General features: G+C 38.8%; 1 protein-coding gene across 1 annotated transcript in view; it reads left to right on the top strand.

The window, feature by feature from the left end:
• Nucleotides 1–25,327, top strand: part of TSG101 (tumor susceptibility 101) — a 38,746-nt gene that overhangs the window by 12,024 nt on the left and 1,395 nt on the right. Inside the window, exons 5-9 of the mRNA XM_042903951.1 lie at nt 4,001–4,127; nt 8,386–8,452; nt 13,018–13,109; nt 23,624–23,826; nt 24,881–25,120. Coding sequence (XP_042759885.1) covers nt 4,001–4,127; nt 8,386–8,452; nt 13,018–13,109; nt 23,624–23,826; nt 24,881–25,120 — 729 coding nt within the window. The remainder of the gene's footprint in view (nt 1–4,000; nt 4,128–8,385; nt 8,453–13,017; nt 13,110–23,623; nt 23,827–24,880; nt 25,121–25,327) is intronic.

The following is a 25,327-nucleotide window of genomic DNA, read 5'->3' as shown; positions in this document are numbered from 1 at the left end:
AGACGCAAAGCATTTACTAATGCTTTGGAAAGGAAAGAATAATAAGTTTTACCTTAAACTTATACAAATTGAGAACTTCTATTAAAGACACATTGAAAAGTATGAAAAAACTAACCACAAACTGGAAGAATACATCTGTAATACTTAATACCCTCAGAATAATGTAGAATAATACCATCCAGAATGTAAAAATAACTTGGGAATCATAAAAGAAAGAACCCAGTAGAAAAATAGGTAAAACTCTTTTTTTTTTTTTTAAAGACTTAATACTTTTTTAAGTTTATTTATTTTGAGAGAGAGAGAGAGTGGGGGAGAGGGAGAGAGAATCCTAAGCAGGCTCGGAGCTGTCAGCTCAGAGCCAGATGTTGGGCTCAGTCTCACGAACTGTGAGACCATGACCTGAGCCAAAATCTAGAGTTGGAAGTTTAACCAACTGAGCCTTAAATAAAACTGTTGAACAAGTACTTCACAAAAGAGAAATCCTCATTTCCAGTAAACATGGAAAGATGTTTAACCCTGCTAGTAGTGAGGGAAATATGTAAATTAAAATCACAATGAGGTAACACTACATATCCATCAAATTTGTACTACCAATTGACAGTGCTAAAAGTTAGGGTATGGAGAAAGAGAATACCTCAATGCCACCAGTGGGAGGTAAAACCAGTTTGGCATTACCTAGTAAAGTTGTGGGCACACACCCTATGACCTAGCAGTTCCACAGGTAGGTATATGCCTCAGCACTTTGACATCATAGGTTGGTTAATTCTTTATTGTGGAAGGGCTATCCTCTCTGTTGTAAAATGCAGGATCTCTGGCCTTTACCCACAAGATGCCGATAGCATAATGCCCAGCCGTGACGACCAAAATGTCTCTCGGCATTTCTGAAGAGCCCCCAGGAGGCAAATCTATCACCCCCAGTTGAGAACTGCTGCACAAGAGTAACCCTGTACATACGTACTAAGAAATACAGCAAGAATCGCTATAGCCTCCATTCCCGAAGATTGGATGCAACTTTGCTGACCATTAAGAACAGGAAAAGGAATAAGGAAGTTGTAGTATTTTTACTACTGTATACACCAATGAAAACGAGTTAAATATAGCTATACTCTTTAAGAGGAATGTATCTTACAAACATGACTAAACAAAAGCAACAAATCTCAATAGATACACAGCTTTTGGTTAAATTCGTATGAAGTTCAAAAACAGGCCAGTTTAAACTTTAGGAAATCATTCATAAGGTAGTACATTTAAAGTAAAACAAAAGGAATGATTATCCACTAAATCAGAGAAGTGGTTTACCTCTTGAGTAGATAGAGGGGATGCAGTCTGGAGCTCCTAAATTACTGTCAGTCTTCTATTTCTTAACATGGATAATGGCTCCCAGGCATTTTCTTGATTATTACTCTTTAAAGTTACATATGTCATACATTCTGTATGTATGACAGATTTCACAAATCTCACAGAAAAGGCACAACGATGGCTAACTTTATGGTATTCGGGGCTATACCATGAAGTATCCTGACTGTTAGCTAAGGACTTTGTCCTTCAGTAGACAGTTGGGAGTCATTTTTTAGACTTGAACAAGAGTAGTGTATTAGAAGCAATGAATATTAGGCATAATGTCTGATGAAGTGTACCAGATGAATACATTGATTTGCTCTCTAATAGTCACTAACTGCTTTAAAATGTAAATCCCAAACTGCTAAGAGGCTTAATACTGTAGAAGTTTCTTGCGCACGTTATAGTCCACTGGGAGTGTTCCTCATGGCAAGCAGCTTTCCTCTACTTGGTGCCAGGGACAGAGGCTCTTCCCAGTTTGTGGTACCACCATCTTCCAGGATGTAGGAGTCCCCTGCATTAAGGAAGACAAGCATTGAGAGAGTGGTAAAGGAACAACTCCCTTCTAATCCACCTTGGCTTAGAAGTTGTCACTTCTGCTTATGGTCCATTGATAAAACCCACTTGCAAGAAGGGCTGGAGTATATGGCCCCTGCCCAAACAGTTGATTCTCAGCAACAGCTCTCTATTATGGAAGAAGGAGCTTGAACTTTCATAGAAAACTCCCAGTGCTAAGTAAGTAAAACTGGAGGCCGCTTGGGAGGCTGCTGCAATAATCTAGCATGACAGAACATAAAGTGGGGCTGCTGTCATTCAGCTTGGTCTTCCTATTGAAATTGCTTATTGATCCTAATCCTGAATATGTATCCTGTACTACCTAGAATGTAAAATCTGACCTTTTTATTGCTTGCTGGAAAAACAAGTAAAAGGGGGTGTCAAGAAGAGAGGCATTTTACATGCAGGATTTTCAGTGGGAAAGCAATTTTTTAAAGGTGTGGTCTATTTCAGTTGGTCCTTAGGCTGCAGTATTCCTACTTTTTTCATATCCTGTATCATTCTGAATTAGTCATTCTGAAATAGTTTGAATTCATGACGTATTACTTTGCATTATGCCAGGAAGCTGATATTAAAGATTAATTTTTCTTCCTTCAAAGAATTTTGTGTGAGATTAATGGTATGATAAAGAATTAAAATAAAACTAGGTCTGGCCAAACTGGTCATGAAAATACATGAACGAAGTACTGATTCATACTCCAACCTGGATGAACTTTGAAAATCTTACACTAAGCGAAAGATGTCAGATATAAACGGTCACATACTGTGTGATTCCATTTATATGAAATGTGCGGAATAGGTAAATCCATTGACAGAAAGTAGATTAATGGTTGCCAAGGGCTGGGGGGGGGGGGTTGGGGGGGATGGGAAGTGACTACTAATGGGTACGGGTTTCTTTTGGGGGTGATGAAAATCTTCTGGAATTAGATAGTGGTGATGGAAAAAAACACTGAACTATGTGTACTTTAGAAGGTAAATTTTACGGTATGCAAATTGTATCTCAATTTTTAAAACGTATGAAGTTATGATTTAGGCTGGGAGTTTTGTTGAACCAAATAATTAACAGGAGAAAAAAAGTGTCCTCTGTAGCCACGCTGCCTCAGCCAGGTCCGATCCTAGCCCATGCCCCTCCGTGCTACACATACCGCACATGCTTACCCCCCAGTCTCAGCTTTTACATTCACAGACAAAAGGTATGGGAATAGTGGGAGTTGGCAAGTTTTCACAAGAAGCTTTCTGTAGCGTTATTGTCATTGTCTGTAAGTTAGGGGAAAATCAAACGCAAGAGATGAGTTTGGTGCTTTGGAAAGTTGAAAATTGTTAGTGAACACTTCTATTAGGAGAAGAGAAGGTGTGAAGATGACGATTAGCTGATCAAGACGATTAAGTAATCCTTCCGAACCTGATGAACTAGTGAATGAAGTATAGGAGATGAGATGTATGCAAAATATAACAAGGGGTGAAAATGGAACCATCAAATAAGCTGCCCCGAACAACTTTGCCTAGCATAGTTTATCTTCTAGTAGTGGTCGATAGATACTTGAGAGAAAAATTTAGCAACCTTTTGGAAAAACAAGCATTTTTGGAAGGAAAGATTCTGTAACAATTTGTATCTTTTGTACAGTGATCTAGTGATTTTAAGGCAGAGCATACCTATAATTTTAGAGTTCATAATACTGTCTGATGAAAATTAGTCTCGGAACATGTTTCCAAGGTAGCATTGTTATCTTTTAAAGACCTTAAATATTATTTGTGACTAGTGTTTACATTCATCCTGAATTGGTACCAGAAAACTTAATTTGTCCATAGGCAATATAATAAGTTTTAGTTAGCTGTACAGAGTCAAATGAACAGTACTGTCTGAATTTTGCATTATACTGCTTTGGCTAGTGTCATTTTTATATACATGAAGCAACAGTTTTGCTACACATAAGTGATAAGTGAAAATCACCTAGCTTTATTAAGTTAATTCAGTAGAATTTTCATGTTTGGGGTCCTACAAAAAAAGTTACCAAGCTCAGTTGAAAACGAGTAAGAAATGGCCATTCTTCTCCTTTTTGCCAAAAAGGAAGTCTGTAGCTGACTTAAATTTGTTTTCTGTTTTTAGCCACAGTCAGACTTGTTGGGGCTTATTCAGGTCATGATTGTGGTGTTTGGAGATGAACCTCCAGTCTTCTCTCGTCCTACTATTTCGGCATCTTATCCATCATACCAGGCAACAGGGCCACCAAATAGTAAGTAGAATTAAGATTTGATTTTTAAATTTGTAAAAACAAAACAGAAAACCTTGTAAAAAATTTTTTTTTAATGACTTCACTTTTTAGCTTACCCATTTAGTGGATTTTTTGGAGGTATTCTGAGGCCGCACATCTGCATGTACAGATTGCCACCAAAGACTGGCATTTGGGCTTTCGTTTGTGGGTAGAAATCTAACTATGGGTGTGCTGGATTCCAGAATGGAGGAGAAAGAATGCTGGAATAGAGCTAGAATTATTAATTATGCATGCCATGGAATAGCCTTATAGGATCGGTTTGGAAACAGATATAAGTTCCAAGGTAGTCTGACCTTTCCTCTGCGACTGTAGAATCGGTGTTGTAGATAAGAATCAATTACAGAATTAACTAAATGATTCACATTCTGCCATTCTGGCTATTACACAACTGGACAGCTAGCTCTCAGCCTTCTTCTCTTTAGTACAGCCAATTCTTGATTTTACCTGGTGTGGAGAAAGTGGGAGCATGAAGTCAGTACTCTCCCCTAATTAGTGGACTATATCTCTATTATCTTTTTTTTTAAAGTAATTCTTATTAATACTTTCAAATCACCCTAGAATAATTGAGAGTTGGTTGTACTTATTTGTTTTGACTTTTAGTATTGATTTCATTGTGTTTTGAGCTGTGATTTTTTTTTTTTTTAACAAATTTTAAGGTTATAATTAAGCAAACTTAAGTTAGATTGTGTGAACTTTCATTCTTCTCATACTGGGAATTATCCTCTTTTTAGTCCATTCTGTCTTGAGGACCATCTTAATGCACTAGCCTAATGGGATTCTAACAGAAAGAATTTCTGAACCCATTTTCTTTTCCTTCCCTGCCTTTGCAGATTGTTTGGTTTTAGATATTAGTAGTTCTTTTACTAAAAGTTGTAGTGTGATTCTTTTGTGCCAGAAATTTGTTTTCATCTTAATAAATTCAGTTGACTCTAGTACCTGAGATTAGACACTCTTGCTCATTTAAGTTTCAAATAGCAAATACTTCCTAGTTTGTCGTTCATGTACATTTGCTCAAATAACATAGCTAGTGACCACTTAAGATAACCTTTTCAGAAGTTTAGGTAGTGTTCTAATTTCCTAAATTTCTTCCAGTTTTATTTATATTGACATTGGAAATGCAGCATTCCAGAAAGAGACCACACTAAAGAGATTATTATTGCAGTTCAGTTTTGCACTCACTGTATCACATTAAAAATCTAGAGCTGATGTAAATAAATTACTAGAAGAGACCAATTTATTGTCCATTGATTCCAGTGTTAATACTTTCTTTACGTTTAAACAATATCAGTTATTAGCTATGACTGTAAAGAGATGAAGGTCTAAATTCCCCCCACACACACCAAAGAATAACCCAGAAATTTGGATATATACTTAAATATTATCTTCTAGTTCAGAAATTGTATACTTCTGTTATTATTACTGAGAACATTTTTGATCTCCTGTTTTAGGATGACTTTGAGCTAGGTATGAGTCACATTAAAACATGTTATGGCCAAAACTCGTTTTTTGGACAACTAACAGTAATAGTCAACATTTACGGAGTTGTTAACTATAACTGTATACTCTTAACTATACAGCTAAGCACTTTTTTTTTTAATTTTTTTTTTTTTTTTAGTGTTTATTTATTTTTGAGACAGAGAGAAACAAAGCATGAACGGGGGAGGGTCAGAGAGAGGGAGACACAGAATCTGAAACAGGCTCCAGGCTCTGGGCTGTCAGCACAGAGCCCGACGCGGGGCTCGAACTCATGGACCGCGAGATCATGACCTGGGCCAAAGCCGGCCGCTTAACCGACTGAGCCACCCAGGCGCCCCTACAGCTAAGCACTTTGTATTCATTCTTCTTTAATCCCTCTAATAACTCTGTACATTATGTGTATTTGTATTCCATTTTATTCTGGCTGCGAATTTACTTTACCTCATTATCTTCTTCCGTGACACTCTTGGATTCAAATAACATTTGTTGTTTCTAAGAATCAAAATTTGAAGGAATGAGTAGCTTTTCAGAACCTTAGAAAAGGAAAATTGCTTATGATGATGCGGAATTGCTTTTAACCATGAGGTGATGGTTTATGTGTACAAGAGAAACTAGCATGGGGGTCAGTAATTGACTATGTGTGTTGCTGACACTTAATAGAAGCCTCATGTTTGCATGTTCCTAAAGATCAGCTGTGCTCAGGGTGCCTGGGTGGCTGAATCAGTTAAGTGTCTGACTCTTGATTTTGGCTCAGGTCACAGTCTCACAGTTCGTGAGTTTGAACCCCACATCAGGCTCTGTGCTGACAGTTCAGAGCCTGCTTGGGATCTCTCTCTCCTCTTTTCTTTCTTCCTCCCCCACTCTCATGTGTATGCATGCACACGTGCTCTCTCTTTCTTTCTTTCTCAAAATAAGTAAATAAACTTTAAAAAACAAAACGAAACTGTGTTTTGCCCAGGAAGAAAAAATGTCTTATGGAATCCAGCAACTGAGACATTTTGCGAGGTATTTTTCCCTTTCTGAAATAGCATTGAACATCACCATCCTAGTAGCTTCATTATACTTAAGAAGAAATTTACCTGTGATATCTATAGTTCATTCTAACAGGAAGACTATGAACAGTGCTACTTGTAGGTATATACTCAGCAACTCTGGTAAAGATTTCTAAGGCCCTTGGTCAGAGTCCAGCATACTTCTCCCAGCCACTTAACATTCTGTGCTTAAAAAGTTCATTTCTTGTGGCACCTGGGTGGTTCAGTTGGACACACACACATACACATATATGGCGCTCTGTACTTCTCCTGTCATAGTACTTATCACTCTATTATTCTGGCTTTTCTCTCCCACTAGACCATAAGCAACTTGAAGCCAGGAATTCTTTGTTTTTCATCAAATTCCTGGTGCCGGTCACATAGAGGGCACTAGAATATTTATGATTGGATTAAGAGCTAATTCACCATTGCATTCAGTGTGAAAAATTTCACTGAGGATAAATTGATTCTCAGACAAGTCATTTCCAATTAAGGCCGAAACTAATTTTTTCTTCATCTGTGTTGATTAGTCTCCTGGCACCACTAACTAGTTCTAGGTCTTTAGTGTTCTCTTTAAAAAACATGTAAATCAGGGGTGCCTGGGTGGCTCAGTTGGTTGAGCATCCAGCTTCAGCTCAGGTCATGATCTCACAGTTCGTGAGTTCAAGCCCTGCGTTGGGCTCTGTGCCGACAGTTCAGAGCCTGGAGCCTGCTTCCAATTCTGTTGTCTCCCTCTCTCTCTGCCCCTTCCCCACTCGCGCTCTGTATCTCTCTATGTCTCAAAAATAAATTAAAAAAAAAACATTAAAAAATATATAAATCAGGGCACCTGGGTGGCTCAGTCGGTTGAGCATCCAACTCTTGGTTTTGGCTCAGGTCATGATCTCACAGTTCCTGGTTGAGCGCCAAGTCTGGCTTTGCACTGACAGCACAGAGCTTGGGATTCTCTCTCTCTCTCTCTCTCTCTCTCTCTCTCTCTCTCTCTCTCTCTCCCTCTCTCTCCCTCTCTCCCTCCCTCCCTCCCTCCCTCTCCCCTTCCCCTGCTCATGTGCTCGCTCTCGTTCATGCTCTCTGTCAAAAATGAATAAACTTTATATATATACACCATTCCTTAAACTTGCTAGATTTGAACTTTCCCCTAGTATTTCCAAGCTTTTGTTTTGTTTTTAACCAGTCTAGCTGAATATAAGTTTTTAAGTTTCATAAAGGACTTCTTGTAGTTGATTTGAACTGTTTGAGAGTTCTCAATCAAACCAACAAAACCAGCTGTGCAAATTGGTCAACATAGTCTTACAAGAAATATGAAAATATTTCTTAGACATAATAAAAAGGTCACTTTATAAGAAGCTGACCTTGGACCAGATGAGGGCAGAATTACCTTCCTCTAAATTCCAGTTTAACCAGCTACTGTCTCAGGAGAGTGTCGAGAGCTGAGCAGGTTGACCTGTTTGTCAGTTATTCCTTGTTGGGATTGTCATGTGTAAGGTCATAACTCATATTTGATGCTTTGAGAATTATGTGGTTTGAAGATACTTACTGCTCGCAGTAAGGAACTAATACGGATGGAGTGTTTGTTTTGTTTTGGTGCTGAGATTTGGATTCTTTACCTGTGTGAAATTTTGCAGTGGTTTGACAGTGATGTATGTCTTATTTGATAGCCTATGTATCCAGGACTATGCAAATTATTTTAAAATGTCAAAAATTATTTTTAGCTTCCTATATACCAGGCATGCCAAGTGGAATCTCTGCATATCCATCTGGATATCCTCCCAACCCCAGGTAATGAAAAATTAATCTTTTGAATAATTATATTAGAAATTCTGTTAGTTCTAGAATCAAAATAATGGGTGCTAGCATAGGGCATCAAAGTAAACTTAGTTTCAGTTTAATGGAAGGTAAAATGGTTTATTGGTGAAATGTTATGGTATGTATATAGGTCAGGATTTTTTTTTCAATTCTAGATAAGTGCAGCTCCAATATGTTTACATAGAAGGAAGGCGTGGGATAATGATAATGATCTTGATTGGCTTTGGACCTTGAAATCCTTGCTTGCTACTTCCCTTTTAAGAACTTTATATATTTAGTGTAGATAGCTGAAAGGTTAATGGAATACTAAATCTAATGAATTCAACTAAGGAGAAAAATACTTTAATACCCTATTAAAAAAAAAACAAAAAACCTTCCCTTTTTTGTAAATTACAGGGAATGAATTAATGGTTTACATGATGGGGTCAGTCTTGTCCCCAGGCATTTATTTATTTAATTCATAGACTACATGTACTACCAACCTTTATTTTCCATTTGATGATAACATAACTCAGGTAAGTTAAATTAATACATCAGTCTTATGAGTAAGACACACTAGAAAATCAATGAGAAATAATTATTAACCCATGGTTCACATGTGTACTTGTTTCAGTGGTAATCTAGGAATACATTCCAAAGGTGGTCTTTGGGCTGACTTAAAATGCAAGACTGGCATATACTGGTGCCCAGATGAGATTTCTAGCCACTTTATTTACAAGAAATTTTTAACCCTGCTTAACTCTTTAGCTTCATATAACCCTCACAGATAAATGTAGCGAGCTTTCCTGGCTACATATATATGATGTATGTACATATAAAATATACAGGATTTTATAAGTGAAATTTAGCAGTCTCATTTATTTCTGGGTCTTTCTTAATTTCAGAGACTTGCTTTATAAGATAGTAAGCATTCTGTTACATTAGAGATGTAAACAGAGACTAGATGAACATCTGTCAGGGGCAATAACGATTCCTATGATTGTAATATATAAACAGGCTATAAGTTTTAGATTTCTTGAGGCCTTTAATTTTCCGATTTACTTCTAGAAATTGGATCTTCTTGTCTGAAGCCTTGAAATTACAAGGCTTTACAATTAATAGTTGCTAATAAGAAAGAACTTTGGACCTGAGGAAATGGTTGTTGGAAGTATAGTAAGAAAGTGGGCTTCTGAACAATAAAGCCATTTCAAAGAAACTCATAGATAAAAATGAAGGTGGAAAATATTACAAAACTGTAAATCTTACTCAGATAACTATAAAAGTGTCTTTTGTGAGGTTATTTGTAAGAAGTCCTTTTTTAAGTTTTGTTTTTTGTTTTTTTTTTTTAATGTTTGTTTATTTTTGAGAGAGGAAGAGAGAATCTCAAGCAGGCTCTGTGCTGCCCCAGCACAGAGCCCAATGCAGGGCTCTAGGTCAGCAACTGTGAGATCATGACCTGAGCTGAAATCAAAAACTGAATCTTAACCAACTGTGCCACCCAGACACCCTAGAAGTTCCTTTTTGAAACAGCTATTTTTCAGAAATTTGATGGGTTTTTTCCTTTGAAATGTAACTTTTAATCTCAAAATATAAATAATATGCTAATGAGTCATTAAGGGTAACTATATTCAAATTGCCATCTGTTTCTTTCTGTATATAAAAGGTTTTGGCCGAAGAACTTCAGAACCTCTTTCTCTTCTCCCTTTGTCCTAAAGGAGAATTAATAAATCAGTGACTCAAGAAGATCTTTATCTTAAAACAGTGAATATGAGTCTTTATTCTTGCTATAGAAAGTTGGACTAGATGATCTCTAAGTTCTCTTCCAAATCTTAAGATCCTTTGAAAGTTTAATTTAGCACCTGCAGCATGTATACAAGGCACCTAAAAGGTATGTCAAGAATAGTTGTTCCAGTTTGGGTATGTGTACTAGCAAGCATGTAATAAGATATTAGGAACCAGTTCCTGGTATCAGAAAAGACAGAAAATGGTAAGTGCTGCGATAAATAGAGCTTCACATCTGCTTCAGAAGTGGGAGCTCAGCAATAGCTTCATAAATGAGAGAACTGATTCATGAGGATGACCTTACAGAAGGAGATTCAGGGGCGCCTGGGTGGCTCAGTTGGTTACATATCCAACTCTTGTTTTCATCTCAGGTCACGATCTCATAGTTCATGACATCAAGCCGCACGTCAGGCTTTGCACAGACGGCACAGAGCCTGCTTGGGATTCTCTGTCTCTGCCCTCCGCCTGCTCTCAAAATAAATAAACATTAAAAAAAAAAAAAAAAAAAAAGGAAATTTGGTATTTCCGAATACCAAAGCAAAGAGCAGCAAAAAGTTACAACATTTTACAACTTAGGGGATACTTACCAATTCTTAAGTCCAACCCACTCATTTTATGTAAGCAAAAGTGTGATAGCTCCCCCAAATCCCAGGAAAGAATAGGGAAACACTGTATGTAGTATGGCTGGAGAATATAGGGTTATGAGTAAAGGAATTAAAGAGAATAAAGGTACAACCTTCATAGATGTTACAGATCTCCCAAAACCTTCCCTGATCTCTGATAGTGATTTTCCATTCTACATCTCTTGAATTAATTTTACTTAGCATTTGTTGTTTCCTTGATCCAATCAGGACTGAGGAAGAAATGGATTCATATCTTAGCACCTACACAAGCACTTAGAAACAGTGCCTTAAATATAATAAAAAGTAAAATTTGAAGGAGTATGTCAAGAAAAAGGAACATTAGAGTGTTGGAAAATTCTTTTTAAATACTTAGTTTAAAAAAGGCTCTTTAAAAGTTTGGAAAAGATTTGCTGCCTAAGGCAACTAGTTTAATAATGCACAAAGATAGAAAATAGTACTATTCAACTAATTCTTTACTCAAGAAAAATTATTAACCCTGAACATAGAGAATAACCACGAAGAAAAAAAATGGAACAAACTAAGGGACAAAGGAATTTTTGGAAGCTAATACCTGTAGACCTAGAAAAGTTTTATACCAAGTTACTGAAAAATTCAGCAGTAATCACAGATTGTCTTTAAAAAGGTGCAAAATGGGAGTAACCCCGGAAGAAAACATATTTATCCCAGTTTTTTTTTTTAATGTTTATTCATTTATTTATTTTAAGAAAGAGACAGCACCCATGCATGTGAGCAGGGAGGTGGGGAGGAGAGAGAGAGAGAGAGAAAGAATGAATCCCAAGCAGGCTCCATGCTGTCAGCACAGAGCCCGATGCCAGGCTCCACCTCACAAACGATGAGATCACGACCCGAGCTGAAATCAAGAGTCACTTAACTGACTGAGCCACCCACCCAGGCACTGCTATCCCAGTTTTCAAAACTGTAGATTAAGAAATGTAAGATTGGCACCATTTCCTTGCACCATGGTAGCAGGGCTACTAAAGACTAGAAATAAAAATACCATTCAGTAGCCTTTGGCATGTATCTGCTAAGAACATAAATGCTTCATTTTTTTCTTCTTTGATTATGTTTTTTATACTGATAGATGGTATTGTGATTACACTGAATCTTGAACACACTGTACAAAATGTTTTTCTTGGGGACAAGTTACAAAGTGTGAGCTGGTAGAATCTTTGAGCCACTACACTGAAAGGGGATTACTGACTCCAAACTCAGAGCTCTTGCTCCTGAACTGGCTGTTTTTAATCAGTAATTTTAATGGACTTGTAAAAGGCATATTGATCAGAATTGCAAATGTCATAGATCTGGTGACTAATTACAATTCGTTATCAAACTAACAGGTAGCTAGTAGTCATCTTGTTTTACTTTTCTTCTCCATCGTAAGTGAAACACTAGCAAACTAGTGAACATTCAGAGGAGAGTGATTAGAGCTAAAAATCATGTCCTGTGAAGAATGGTTGAAGGAATTTAAAAGATCACCCAAAGAAGAGAAGACAAGACAGAGGGGGAAATGTTGGAAGTCTCCTGCTATTCAAGTGGTTTTCCAGAATGCAAATTTAGGGCCATTAGTTGGAAGTGACATCAAAATGGTATTTAGTGTTGAGTAGAAAAGTATGACCATTTGTCAGATGATCATTTGTTAATGATATTTATAAAACAGTGTTGGATAAAAGATTGGAGGAGAATACTTCTGAGGAAAGTTCCTTCTCTGATACGAATACATGAGTGACACAAACTATCCATAGAGTGAGAAGAAAATTTTTAAAACTTTAAAGAGAATTTTCAGATCAGATATTCACAAAGCTTATCAATGAACCACAGGCAAATATATATATATATTTTGCTTCCAGTTCTGATACCATTGAACTGCCCTTAGAAATACTCTAGTTGCTTTCTGCTCCTGTGAAGATGACCCTCAAATAACCAGGCCAAGCAAGAGTATTTTAACCATTTACTTAGGAGTAAATCCAGTGTCGTTAATGGAATTTCTATACCACTTTGCTTGAGAAGACACTCGTAACTCTAAAAGTCATTAACTGATAAAACATGTCAAACTTAACTTCCTGAATGGGATTCTTAAAGATACTCTAGTATCTTTGTCATATTAACATTTAATGTTTTTTGCTCTCTTTTTAGTGGCTACCCAGGCTGTCCTTACCCACCTGGTGGTCAGTATCCTGCCACAGCGAGTTCTCAGTATCCTTCCCAGCCTCCAGTGGCCACTGTTGGTAAGTACTCTTCAAAACTGTATTTCTCCCATAAGGAAAGTCAGAGTCTCCTGTTGTGAAAAGTGCGTTTCACTTTTCCATGTGAAATATTAGAATACTCTTCCTTGTTGCAGGAAAAACTCTTAATGGTCAATGTCCTATAATCCAGAACTTGAAGTAGGTGGTTGATCTGTCATTATATAAATGAGCCTTCTATCCAGGCATAAAAATAAATCTGATTGACTCTTTTCACTCTTTGCTGTGGGTCACATATTTTCTTTCATGAACTTTGTGTGTGTTGAACTATTAACAGATACGGTACTTAGATTTCCCTAGCCTGGATATATGTGAAAACAGATGAGCATCTTTTGGAGAAGAAAGTCAGTGGACTAATTGGCTCCTTTATGAAGTTTATCAGAGCATGTACTATCGGCCATACTTGCTTTGTGCCAGGGTCTCTAGGTTTACTTCATATCAGTGATGTCCTTTTATCAGAGAGTGGTTACAGTTGTCTCAACTCTGATTTACCTAAGTGTTTTGAAACTTTGAGGAGAGAAAATAACAAAATGAGGTGCTTCTGGCCTAGGACTTGACCCTGAATAGAATCTGTTCTTTGGACACTTTGGATCTGCTGTTAAGATTCTCATCCTTGAAAGTAATCATGTAATAATTCACACCTTGAGAAAGAGTTCTTTGAATCCATCTATGAAGGGGTAGATGTGCCTTTAGGATGTATGTCGTTAACCTTTCCTGTATTCAAATGGAAATCCACGTCCACTTTCCGAATGGAAAGTTTTGCGTTATGTATATGACGTAATGTCTCTATTTTAAAAGATGCCGACAAAAAGAACAAGCCTCACATCTTTATGTACAACTCCTTTTGGTATTTCCAACACAAAGAACTACATAAATCTTAAGTATTAGGAACTTTTTTCCCTTGACACACATGAGGTGTACTTTGTTTTCCATAGTTTCTTTTTGAGACTGGACAAGTTTATCTTGTCATTTGTCCTATATCCCACTTGGATACCTTTACTCCTATTCCTAACAGAACATTAAGCTACTTTGCAAGGGCTCGTTTCAGAATGTTTTGGTAGAGTTGTTAACTGATTGTAATAATGGCCAATATAAGCTTTGGCCATCATAGTGCTGGAGAGTCAGTTATGTGTGATTTCTGACCAGCCCTGTTAGCTTCAGTGTCCCCCTCCCCTGTGATATGAATGCATGTGTTAGATCTCACAGCCATGTTTCAAATTCCTCAGCAGGCTAGCTTAGAGTTTTTCTTCTTTAAAATCTTATCAGTTAGTAGCCTAAAGCCATTGGGTGTATCCTAACTTACTGGTCGCACTTCGCAGCATTTCCTTTACATTGTTACATTGCCATAGGACTTCAGTTTCTATTTTACAGAGGGGTATGTTAGGGCCCAAATCAGATTTAACTTTGGACTATTTTTAAAGCAGAACATGCAAATACTGTTATTAGTTTTACCCGTAGCTATTCAGTGTATGCTAACCAAACTTTATTTTTATAATGGATTTTACATTTACAAAACAAAACGAATTTCCACAAAACCTCAAAGCCATAGTTCCCGAGGACTCTTTCCATTGTCTAGACTCTGTTGAAAAGTTACTTAACGACACACTGAATTTGTTACATACTTTGGTAGTCAGTGGGTAATGAAGGAAGAAACCTGTTTACATATCAAAAATGATAAAAACAATCTAAGTGGTAATACGTATTGATACTTAGCACAAAGATTTTATTTTTATTTTATTTATTACTGGCAGAGTTAAGATTGGACTCTGTCCATGATACTGATACATGATATAAGATACATGTATATAAGATAGATATTATACAAGATCCTGTATATAGGACATATCCAAGTGGGATATAGGACAAATGACCCATACAAGATCCCTAAAAAATGATGGGTAGGAGCACCAGGTGAGGCATTAGGTGGTGTCTTCCCCCCCCACCCCACGCCAGCCCCCCGCCCCCCACCAGCCACTCTGTCCCTGTCCAATGCACGGAGGCTTAAAAGTTTGGCACTCCCTCAATCCTAGTCTCAGCAGTGTGAAAGTTCTCTTTGGAGTTTGATTTATTTCAGGAGGCTATGTAGATGATTACAGTTGATTTACAATTCTGCATACTAGACTTTAGACCCTTTAACATACATATAGTATCATTTTTAGTTTATTATAGTTTAATAGCAACATTGGAGAATGAGTCCTTATCTCCACCGTTATTTTTTGTTTCTTGTCATCTTTTGGGAAAATCATAGCTGGAGCTATTATTAAACAAGATGCTTAGGAAAATATGTTAAGTATTCAATTGATGATACTCATCACATTCATCCTGATGCCTTTAATATATGAATACCCTTATATGTGAAATAATTTTGGACAAACTATTATACGTTAGCAAAGTCCAAAGTAGCACACCTACACAGTCTTATGTAATTCGTGTAATTTTGTCTAAAATAACTAAAAGTATGTCCTTAATTATTGGGTTATCATATGCTATGTGTGACACAACAGGAGGCAATCTGGCCTCCATTCTTTACTAGAAAATTATGAATGGTACCCCTAAAGTTAAAGCCAATACCTACTCTAGAATTTCTTTTGGAAATCTTCCTTAATGCTGTATTATCTCAGCATCAGAATTTAATCATATCCTTTTAAGATTTTGTTCCTAAACTCAATCATAAACAAGGATCAGAAACATTTAGTTTGGTAGGGTACTGTTAAAAGACATTTCAGAAACTGGTTTTGTGTTTGTTAAGTCTTGTTTTAAAATGTTAGGAGCAGAGGGGCACCTGGGTGGTTCAGTCAGTTAAGCGTCCTACTCTTGGTTTCGCTCAGGTCATTATCTCATGGTTGGTGAATTCGAGCCCCACATCAGGCTTTGTGCTGATAGCACGAAGCCTGCTTGGGATTCTCTTGCTCCCTCTCTCTGCCCCTCCCCTGCTCGCTCATTCATTCATTCTCTCTCTCTCTCTCTCTCTCTCAAAATAAACAAACATTAAGACTATATATATTTTTTAATATTAGCAGACAATCTTGTAAATGCTGCAGCAGAATTATTTCTACATTTTTCCATTTGTTGTTGGTCCATATTTAATAAAGAGAAAAAAAACTTAAGGAAAATAAGCTTCCTATTGAGTAACATTCCTTTGAGGATTGAGACTAGTAAACATGACAAGGTTTTCTTGACTGTCTTGTCTAATACTGGTCTTCCCTGTCTCGTCATCCTGGATTCATGAGTTTAGCATACAAAAATTGACCTTCCCGAATATGGCACCCCGCTCAATGTGGGCATACTGGTTCACGCTTGTGTGTGGCTTTGGGCACCTCTCCTCCAGTCTTTCACAGACTGCCTTTGGGAAGACCTGCCTTGTCTTCAGGGTAAAGTAGCATTTTCTTCCCTTGTGGGCAGTCAGTGAGGGCTTGCCAAGGGGCTTGCTGTGCTAAATGTTTAAAACCTTTTCTGCTGCAGAAATCCAAAATAATAATAAATTTTGAAAGCTTTAAAAAAAAGGCCTTTATCTAAATTGATACTGGATTTTAACTTTTTTTTTTTTTTTTTTTTGGTGTATGAAGGGTATGAGTAGCTGATTCATTTGGCTTCCTGGGGTTATTTCCATAGGATACTTCTAACATTGTAGGTTTTTAAATTGTTCTCTTTCACAAAATAATCTTAAGGAATGACTTTGATTCTGACCCATCTTTTTTAAGGATGGAATTTTACTGTCCTTCAAATTAACTGGCCTTTGTGCTCACGCCTGCTAGTAACGCCTCTCGGTTTTTATGATCATCGAATGATTGGGTAGCACCGTGTCTCTTTGTAGTAGCTACTGCTTTGGCGTCCTACTTTAATGAGGTTCATACCTACTTACCTCTACTTTTGAAAACTTGAATTTTTATGTAAACTAATGGAAACTTTTCTTTGCGGTGTGTGTTTTTTTTTCGAGAAGTGTAAACTGATGGTTTTCCTTAAGTCCACTTTTTTCTTACTGACTGTGGTTACAGAGACTTTCTAGAGCTTAAATAAAGAGTAATGCTCCGACGGTGTTTAAAAGATAAATTGAGGTGCACCTGGGTGGCTCAGTCGGTTAAGCGTCCGACTCTGATTTCGGCTCAGGTCATGATCTCACGGTTCGTGAGATGGCTCCTCGTGTCAGACTGTGTGCTAACATCACGGAGCCTGCTTGGGGTTCTCATTCTCTCCCTCTCTCTCCCCCTCTCTCCCCCTCTCTCTCCCTCTCTCTCCCTCTCTCTCCCTCTCTCTCCCTCTCTCTCCCTCTCTCTCCCTCTCTCTCCCTCTCTCTCCCTCTCTCTCCCTCTCTCTCCCTCTCTCTCCCTCTCTCTCCCTCTCTCTCCCTCTCTCTCCCTCTCTCTCCCTCTCTCTCCCTCTCTCTCCCTCTCTCTCCCTCTCTCTCCCTCTCTCTCCCTCTCTCTCCCTCTCTCTCCCTCTCTCTCCCTCTCTCCCCCCCCCCCCCCCCGCTTGCTCACACTCTTTCTCTCCCAAAATAAATATTTCTTAAAAAAAGATAAATTGAGGTTCCCTGATTTCTTTGGAAGAGAAGTTCCATAACCCACACAGAGGCTGATAGTAGTATTAGAAGCTTACATATTCAAAGACTATAAATAAAAGCCTTTGTAAGCAGCTTAATGAACTTGCCAGGTGTGCACTTACTAGCATGAATCAGAATGCCTTTATCCATATAGTTATTTGAATGTTCTTCCTATATCAGAGATTGACCTATTTTTGTGTGTTTTTATTATAAAAGGAAATAATGGGACTTGATCGAGTGATCCAAATGGGCTTGATCCGGTTTCTGAGCAGATAGTAAAGCACCGTTTGGGGTTGCTTAGGCTCCATAGTTTGATCTGTAGCACAGATGCCAAACCAAAGACCATTGTGTGGGACTAAGTAACATCCTGAAGTAAAAATGCTGTGCAGGTGATTCACTTTTGCTGGTTAGAGTTCAGAAAAGTTTACTGTGTTTAGTTAGAAATAAGTCAGAGAAGGACAAATACCATATGATGTTGCTTATAATGTTTTTTATTTATTTTTGAGAGAGTGAGTGGCAGAGGGGCAGAGAGAGAGAGGGAGACACAGCATCTGAAGCAGGTTCCAGGCTTTGAGCTGTCAGCACAGAGCCCGATGCAGGCCTGGAACTCTCGAGCCGTGAGATCATGACCTGAGCCGAAGTCAGATGCTCAACCGACTGAGCCACCCAGGCACCCCTATATGATGTTGCTTATTTGTGAAATCTTAAAAATAAATAAGCCAAGCAATAGATAAGCCAGCCAGGCTCATAGATATAGGGAACAGGAGAGGGGTGGTTGCCAGAGGGCAGCAGTTGGAGAAAGAGAGAAGGGGATGTACTGTTTTTGTTTTTAAATAAATTGAATGTGTTTAAAGTTTACTGTTCAGTTATCTTGTACTTTACTTTGGGATTGCCCTGGATTCTCTAATATAAATGATCTTTTTGAGTGACAGGAAACAGTGATCATTTAGTAAGTACTGTTAGGAGGTAAATAAAACTGATTAAGTGTTTAAAGATAGTTTTAAATCAAGTAGTCTATACTAGTGCACTTTGAAGATACTAGCCTAAATTATTTGTTGAATTATCAGATCTATCGAGTAGCATATTGGTTTCCTAATAGTAGAAAAAAAAATTTTTTTTTAATTATGTTGTAATTCCTAAGGATTAGGTTCAATAATTGAACCCTACCTGACATTTAAATGAAGGTTTACTTAGAGCTGTTTCTCAAAATCGTTGTTACCGTTTCAATTGCTGCTAATCTGGAATTGTAGAAGGGCACTTCTGAAATCTGACTCTGCATGGGTAAAGGTCACTGTGTGGGGACTTGATGCATGGCGTTTGCCACAAACTCTGTTTAACCCAAGGCTTATTAGAGCAGGTACAAAGAAAATTAAAATTTCTCTTAAGACATTTGAGGAAAAATTTTTGGTTTGAAAAGTGATCAAGCAGAAGAGAATCTGTCATCAAGTCTCTTTTCTTATTTGTTTAAACAATCCCTTAAAGTGTCAAGGTGCATCGAATTTTGAATTTTAATAGATTTTCTTCTTTGGCATTCATATTTCAGATCTTAATTACAGTTCTCTTCTTTTTAGAAAGTAGGTGGATTTAAATGTTTAAATATACTGTATGTAACGTCTGTGTGTGGCAGAGGAAAGGACGAGGTCTAATCTTGGCATTTCCACCCGCCTCTGGTGAACTATGACCTTTATTGAAAGCAGGCACCTGCTGCCTCAGCTTGGCTGCCATTTTGAGTGCTCATGGCTTCAGCTAGAGACTTACTTGGATGGCCTTATTTGGTGCTGTATGGTAACATTTGTTCTCGTGTATTTTATAAGAGACACAATATAAATTCCAGAATTTAAATGTGTATTTTTAAAAAGAAATTTTAAAACTTCACATCAGTGTAAGTCGGTCCATTTTAGTGTAATCATTTTAACAAAATTTGATGTGTTTGTGTGTGAAAAACCCTGGCTAGTTACAAAATAAGACCCTTAATCCTTTATTACTTCAGATAACTTCTACATAGATGAATGGAACACTAAGTGCTACATATGATTGGCCACATCGCTCTACCGCCTTGAAGGGACATGTGTTGGAAGGGGTGTTGAAAAGCAAACAATAGAGTAAAATATTTCACACTGCACATTTTAACACTCACTGCTTCCATTTACTCAAATAATTTTGTCTGAGCAGCTACCACAATTCAATGCTGAGCCCTTCAGCAGTCAAATTCTTTCAAGATACTGTTCCTGTCCCCAGTGGGACAGCCAAATTTTTACCAGGAAATACTGCCAGAATTCAATCTCTCTGACTTGCTTTGATCTGCCATTTTTGCCAGGGTGGTTTCTCACAACAAATTGAAAAGGTTAGAAAAAATGCGAATTGCAGTTAAATCTGAAAAATAAGTTATTGAAACAACTTAATACAGGGTGGAATAAACATGTGTCTGTAACAACCTACCTCTGAGTTTCTGACCTAGTCTCTATTGCAACAAAAACAGAAACTCCAGAGTATAGGAATCCCCAATTCCTGGTTTGTAACGGGTGGTGGCCCAGCCCAGATTTAGGTTAGCACGTGCCTCCTTTTCCAGAGATCTACACTGCCCTTCCCATCTTGAAATTCCAGTTTCAGGAAGTTTTTAAAATATACCTTTCTCTTTTTTGTACTCTGGGGTATTTTTAAAGTTCAAAGTATGTTCTTAAACTGATAAATAGAGTAAGAAGTATTATTGGGAATTAATTATGGTGAATAGAGGGAAGATCATTAGTGGAGGTTAGTCTTTTTTTCTTTTTAATCTTTATTTTTGAGAGCGAGAGAGACAGAGTGCAAGTAGGGGACGAACAGAGAGAGAGAGAGAGAGGGAGACACAGAATCCGAAGCAGGCTCCATCCAGTCTCTGAGCTGTCAGCACAGAGCCCAACACGGGGCTCGAACCCACGAGCCACAAGTTCATGACCTGAGCTGAAGTTGGATGCTTAACCGACTGAGCCACCCAGGTGCACCTAGTGGGGGTTAGTCTTAACCATATTTAATGGTAGAAGATGGGATCTGATATTTAAGAACATGAAACTGTTTTTGTTAGTTAGAATGACTTGAGAGTTTGTTAATGAAAGAGGTAGGGCTGGCTATGGAAAAAAGCAGAATCATCCAGCAGGGAAGTAAGTAGAGCACGTGCAAGGCCTTCAGGAAGTTTGCCTTTCATAGGTTGTGATCAGTATAATTTAAGTGTTGTAACAAATGTAGACCATAATTTGGGGGATGAGGTTGGGACATGGTGACAAGGCCGGAAAAATATCTGGTAGAAAAGCAAGAATCACACAGATGGATTACAGCAGTGTTAACCTTTCTTTCTTCATTATCCTCCTTGGAAGCCTTTTTAGACATTTTTTTCCCTTAATCATCCCTTCTGTGAACTGTTAATGCTGTATATTATACTATATATCTGTTTACATACTGTATGTATATCTCCACTCTATACGTAAAAAGAACAAGAGGTTTTCACTTTCTAAGAACCAGCTTTCATCTTCTTAGAGGAATAATATCACCTCCCCTTGAGTATGTGTATGGATTAGAGTGATGCTGGATAAGACTGGCCTTGAACTCAGAGGAAAGAACTAGAGAGAATAGCATTGCAAAGATTGTCCACGGCTCTGGGCTAGGAAGAGAGGTGAATAAACAGACCTTTCCTTAGCCAAGAGCAGAGTGGAAAAAAAAGTCACTGTGCTTAGACTAATCAGATTAGGAGGAAGAACAGATGAAAGCATGAAAGCATGTGGTCTTTTGGAAACATCTAGAGGAACACAAGTTGTCTTCCTGTAAAAGGGAAGGTAGTGCTTCTGAACAGTGAGGAGTCAAACCATAGTTCCATAGTTAAAGGGGTGAGGATTCTTGTTTCAAAGGAGAGTGGGAGAAGAGTGGAGAACTCCCATCTGATGGTTTCAGTCCTTTGAAGATGTCCTGAGGATTTTTTGCCATTGTGGCAAGATGATAAAAGGCGGCTAGAGCGTTAAGAGTCAGAAAGATTGAGGATTTGGATCAGGTTGTGTTTGGCAGGTGAGGCCTTTGGAGTTAGGAGGCCTGGTGGTCTGACAGAATGTGAGAGAGGCCGCCTCAGCAGAGAGCCTGCCCACGAGACTGAGAGATGGGCAAGAAGTCAGGGCTGAGGGGAGCTGCTCACAGGAAGCAGGAGTGGTAGAAAGAGAGGTCAAAGGTGCAAGAAGGAATGGATGGAGACATGAATTAGTGAATGGGAGAAAGTTGCTCAAGTCATCCTGGTCTCTGTAGGGGAAGATGTGAATACAGAGGCGGTCAGACAGGAAAACAGCAAGAAAAAATTACGGGAATGAGCCCAGAGGTGGTGCAGTAGTTGGTAAATCGATGAGAATCTTTGGACAAGTTAGGTATTAAGAGGCCAGGGATGTGGAAAGCAAGAGCTCAGTCTTCATAGGGGAAATGTGGTTGCCCTCTTGTTTTGCCATTCTGAATTCCAAAGCACAAGTTACCCGAGTTAACACTTTTGCTTTTCAGAAATACAAAATAAGCTGAAATACTCTTGTAAAATGAGAAATGAATTCTGGAAAGTACATACCTTACGGATGTGTATGTTAATAATCAACCAGAAAGTATTAACTGCCTCTTGCCTCTCTGTGAACCCTGTAAGATGGATACCGTCTGGGATGTCCTCAGCAAGAGGTTTCTAGCAGGGAAGAGGGGAGGTCCTTGGAGTGAGAAGGAGTGCACACTGCGGGTCTGATCCTGGGCTCTCCCTCTCACTGTGTGCAAGCTGTGTCCTCAGGACAAGTGGATGAAGGACACTCCTAGGAAAACTTGGCCATGGAGACACTGTCTATACTCATTTTCCCTCACAAGAAGAAGAAAACCCAAGTCAGGAAAAAACAGTTCTTCTGTGGTGGAAATAAAAAAAGAAAGAAAAGCAGAACTTAGACTTTTAGACTTAGACTTTAGACTTAGACTCTTCCTTTCAAAACCTATGAAACCAGAGAATGTCCCAATGTTATTTGCAAAAAGCCGGAAAAACATTCAGGGTAACCTGGTATGAACCACCTTCTGTAGGAAGACAGCTTTACTAATTAAAGAGTAGGGTGACCGACCAGCTTATGGAACATCAAGAACTGTGGACAGACAGGACACCGAAGAGCCCCTGTGGAGCTGGCTGCCTATCGTTTGGAAAGCTCAATTTCATTTTAGAAACAGTGCACCTTTTTGGTACTAGGAACAGGCCTATGATGTGGGAACATGAATGGTAAGAGTTTGGATACATTTTGCAAATGGACTAAAGGGGTGGGGTCGTCCCCCCCACCCCCCCATGGGTGTAACTAATTGTCTCCAAAAATTTTCAGCTCAAAGTAGAAGTGATACTTTGTAAACTAGTCTGTAATCAGTTTTTATTCACTATAGGCAGTGACAGATAAATGTAATTCCCCACCCACACCATGTACACATTTGCTGAATCAGGACCCCAATTGAAGGACACTGGTAGTCATGAAGAAAATACATACTTCTGTTACCGGGAGAACCTTTTGAAGCAAGTATCACAGGGATAAGTTTATTTGATATGAAATATGCAAGGAAATTATAGAAGACACATTATATGGGAAGGGACATTTATCAGCTGTTGGATTTTCTGTACATCACTCTCTTTTGCTCATTTGTTCTTTCCGATTCCTTCGGTAAAGAGTAAAGGAGTAAAAGTCTTGAAGGGAAGCCTTATTACCCTTACATCAAGGAAACTGCCTGTTCTCGGTCTTCTTATTGGCCTCTACGGTGGGTTCCTCTCTACTTCAGCTTAGCAGCGAAACCTGAGAATGCCCTTGACCTGAATCAAGTGTTTTTCTTTGGCATAAATTTATCCCATTTGTCCTTTCCTCCCACTTTGAAAGTGTCAACTCATTTTGTCCCACAAAAGGAGTAGAAAGTGCCTGGGAAATAAGCAAGTGGTTTCTGCCTTTTTCCTGTGCAGGTCCCAGTAGGGATGGCACCATCAGTGAGGACACCATCCGAGCCTCTCTCATCTCAGCAGTCAGTGACAAGCTGAGATGGCGAATGAAGGAGGAAATGGATCGCGCCCAGGCCGAGCTCAATGCCTTGAAACGAACAGAGGAAGACCTGAAAAAAGGTCACCAGAAACTGGAAGAGATGGTCACCCGTTTAGATCAAGAAGTAGTAAGTAACTCACTGAATACTTGTGATTTTTGGACATGTACACCTTGGTTACCCTGGACTGTGGGTCTAGTACGAGTTCAGAAAATTAACACGAATTTTCTGGTCGTTAAGAATTTGAATATAGCTTCTGGATAGCTTGTTAGAAATGGAGACTGTGGGGGCGCCTGGGTGGCGCAGTCGGTTGAGCGTCCGACTTCAGCTCAGGTCACGATCTCGCGGTCTGTGAGTTCGAGCCCCGCGTCGGGCTCTGGGCTGATGGCTCAGAGCCTGGAGCCTGCTTCCGATTCTGTGTCTCCCTCTCTCTCTGCCCCTCCCCCGTTCATGCTCTGTCTCTCTCTGTCTCAAAAATAAACAAACAAACAAACAAAAAAAAGACTGTGTTTGCAGTGGGGAGGTGGATGGTATTTAGAGCATTTTTACTTGTACCTTCACCCTGAGAGATGAGCTTCTGACTCAGTGGAGGATTGTTTCAGTGCTTGATGATGCCGGACAGTTAACCGGGAAATAAGAATTTGAGAGAGTTCTAAGGCATGAAGGAGATCTGCAGACTGTGGGTAGAGACTGGTCGAGTTCGGAGCCCACAACCACCAGCAGTATCTTGTAACTAAAGTTCAAGTGTGTGGGGTTCTTTGGGTTCATCCTCCGTGTAGACTGAGGCAAGTTATTCCTCCGTAGCAGCTGCCCACTTATTTGGAAGAAAGACGTCCTTTATTTTCATGGAGGGAACCTGCTGCTGGAAAATTTGTTGTGTGATGGCTTAATTTGCAACATCATCTGTCACGGATAAGTGACAAGCTTACCACTGCCACTGGATGTGCTCAGTGTAGTGTTTCCAACATTATTCCGTCTTCACTCGGCATATTACATCACACCTTTTCCTCTACCGTTGGCCAATATGTTATCTGAAACATTAAAATCGACCACGTGTTGTTTAAGTATTGCTTTTTTTATTTCGCAAGGCTGTTTCTGTAGAGTTGAGTTGTAGATGCTTGACTGGTAGATGCTTATGTACAATTCGTATGAAGTCCTCATACTTGGACTGTTTTGTTTTCAGGCTGAGGTTGATAAAAACATAGAACTTTTGAGAAAGAAGGATGAAGAACTCAGTTCTGCTCTGGAGAAAATGGAAAATCAGTCTGAAAACAATGATATTGATGAAGTTATCATTCCCACAGCCCCACTATACAAACAAATCCTAAATCTGTATGCAGAAGAAAATGCTATTGAAGACACTATCTTTTACCTGGGAGAAGCCTTGAGACGGGGAGTAATAGATCTGGATGTCTTCCTGAAGGTATGTCTTCCTCACTCTGCTTTCCAGGATCTCAGAACTCATGCTTTAGAGGCACTGACCTTGAAAACCACAAACCAGGAGGGTTTCTCCGTAGGGGAAGTTAAAATCCCTTGTGTTCCCAAAGAGAGCAAGTGAGATCTGTGGCTGTGAGCAGTGTGATGTCACCTACACAGGGCTGAGGATCCCCCTGGGAGGGGAAGAAAGGTG

This window comes from Panthera leo, chromosome D1 (genome assembly GCF_018350215.1).
Source record: "Panthera leo isolate Ple1 chromosome D1, P.leo_Ple1_pat1.1, whole genome shotgun sequence".
Classification (NCBI taxonomy): domain Eukaryota; kingdom Metazoa; phylum Chordata; class Mammalia; order Carnivora; family Felidae; genus Panthera; species Panthera leo.
The sequence above is the reverse complement of the archived record's forward strand: the minus strand, read 5'-3'. Positions and strand labels throughout refer to the sequence as shown.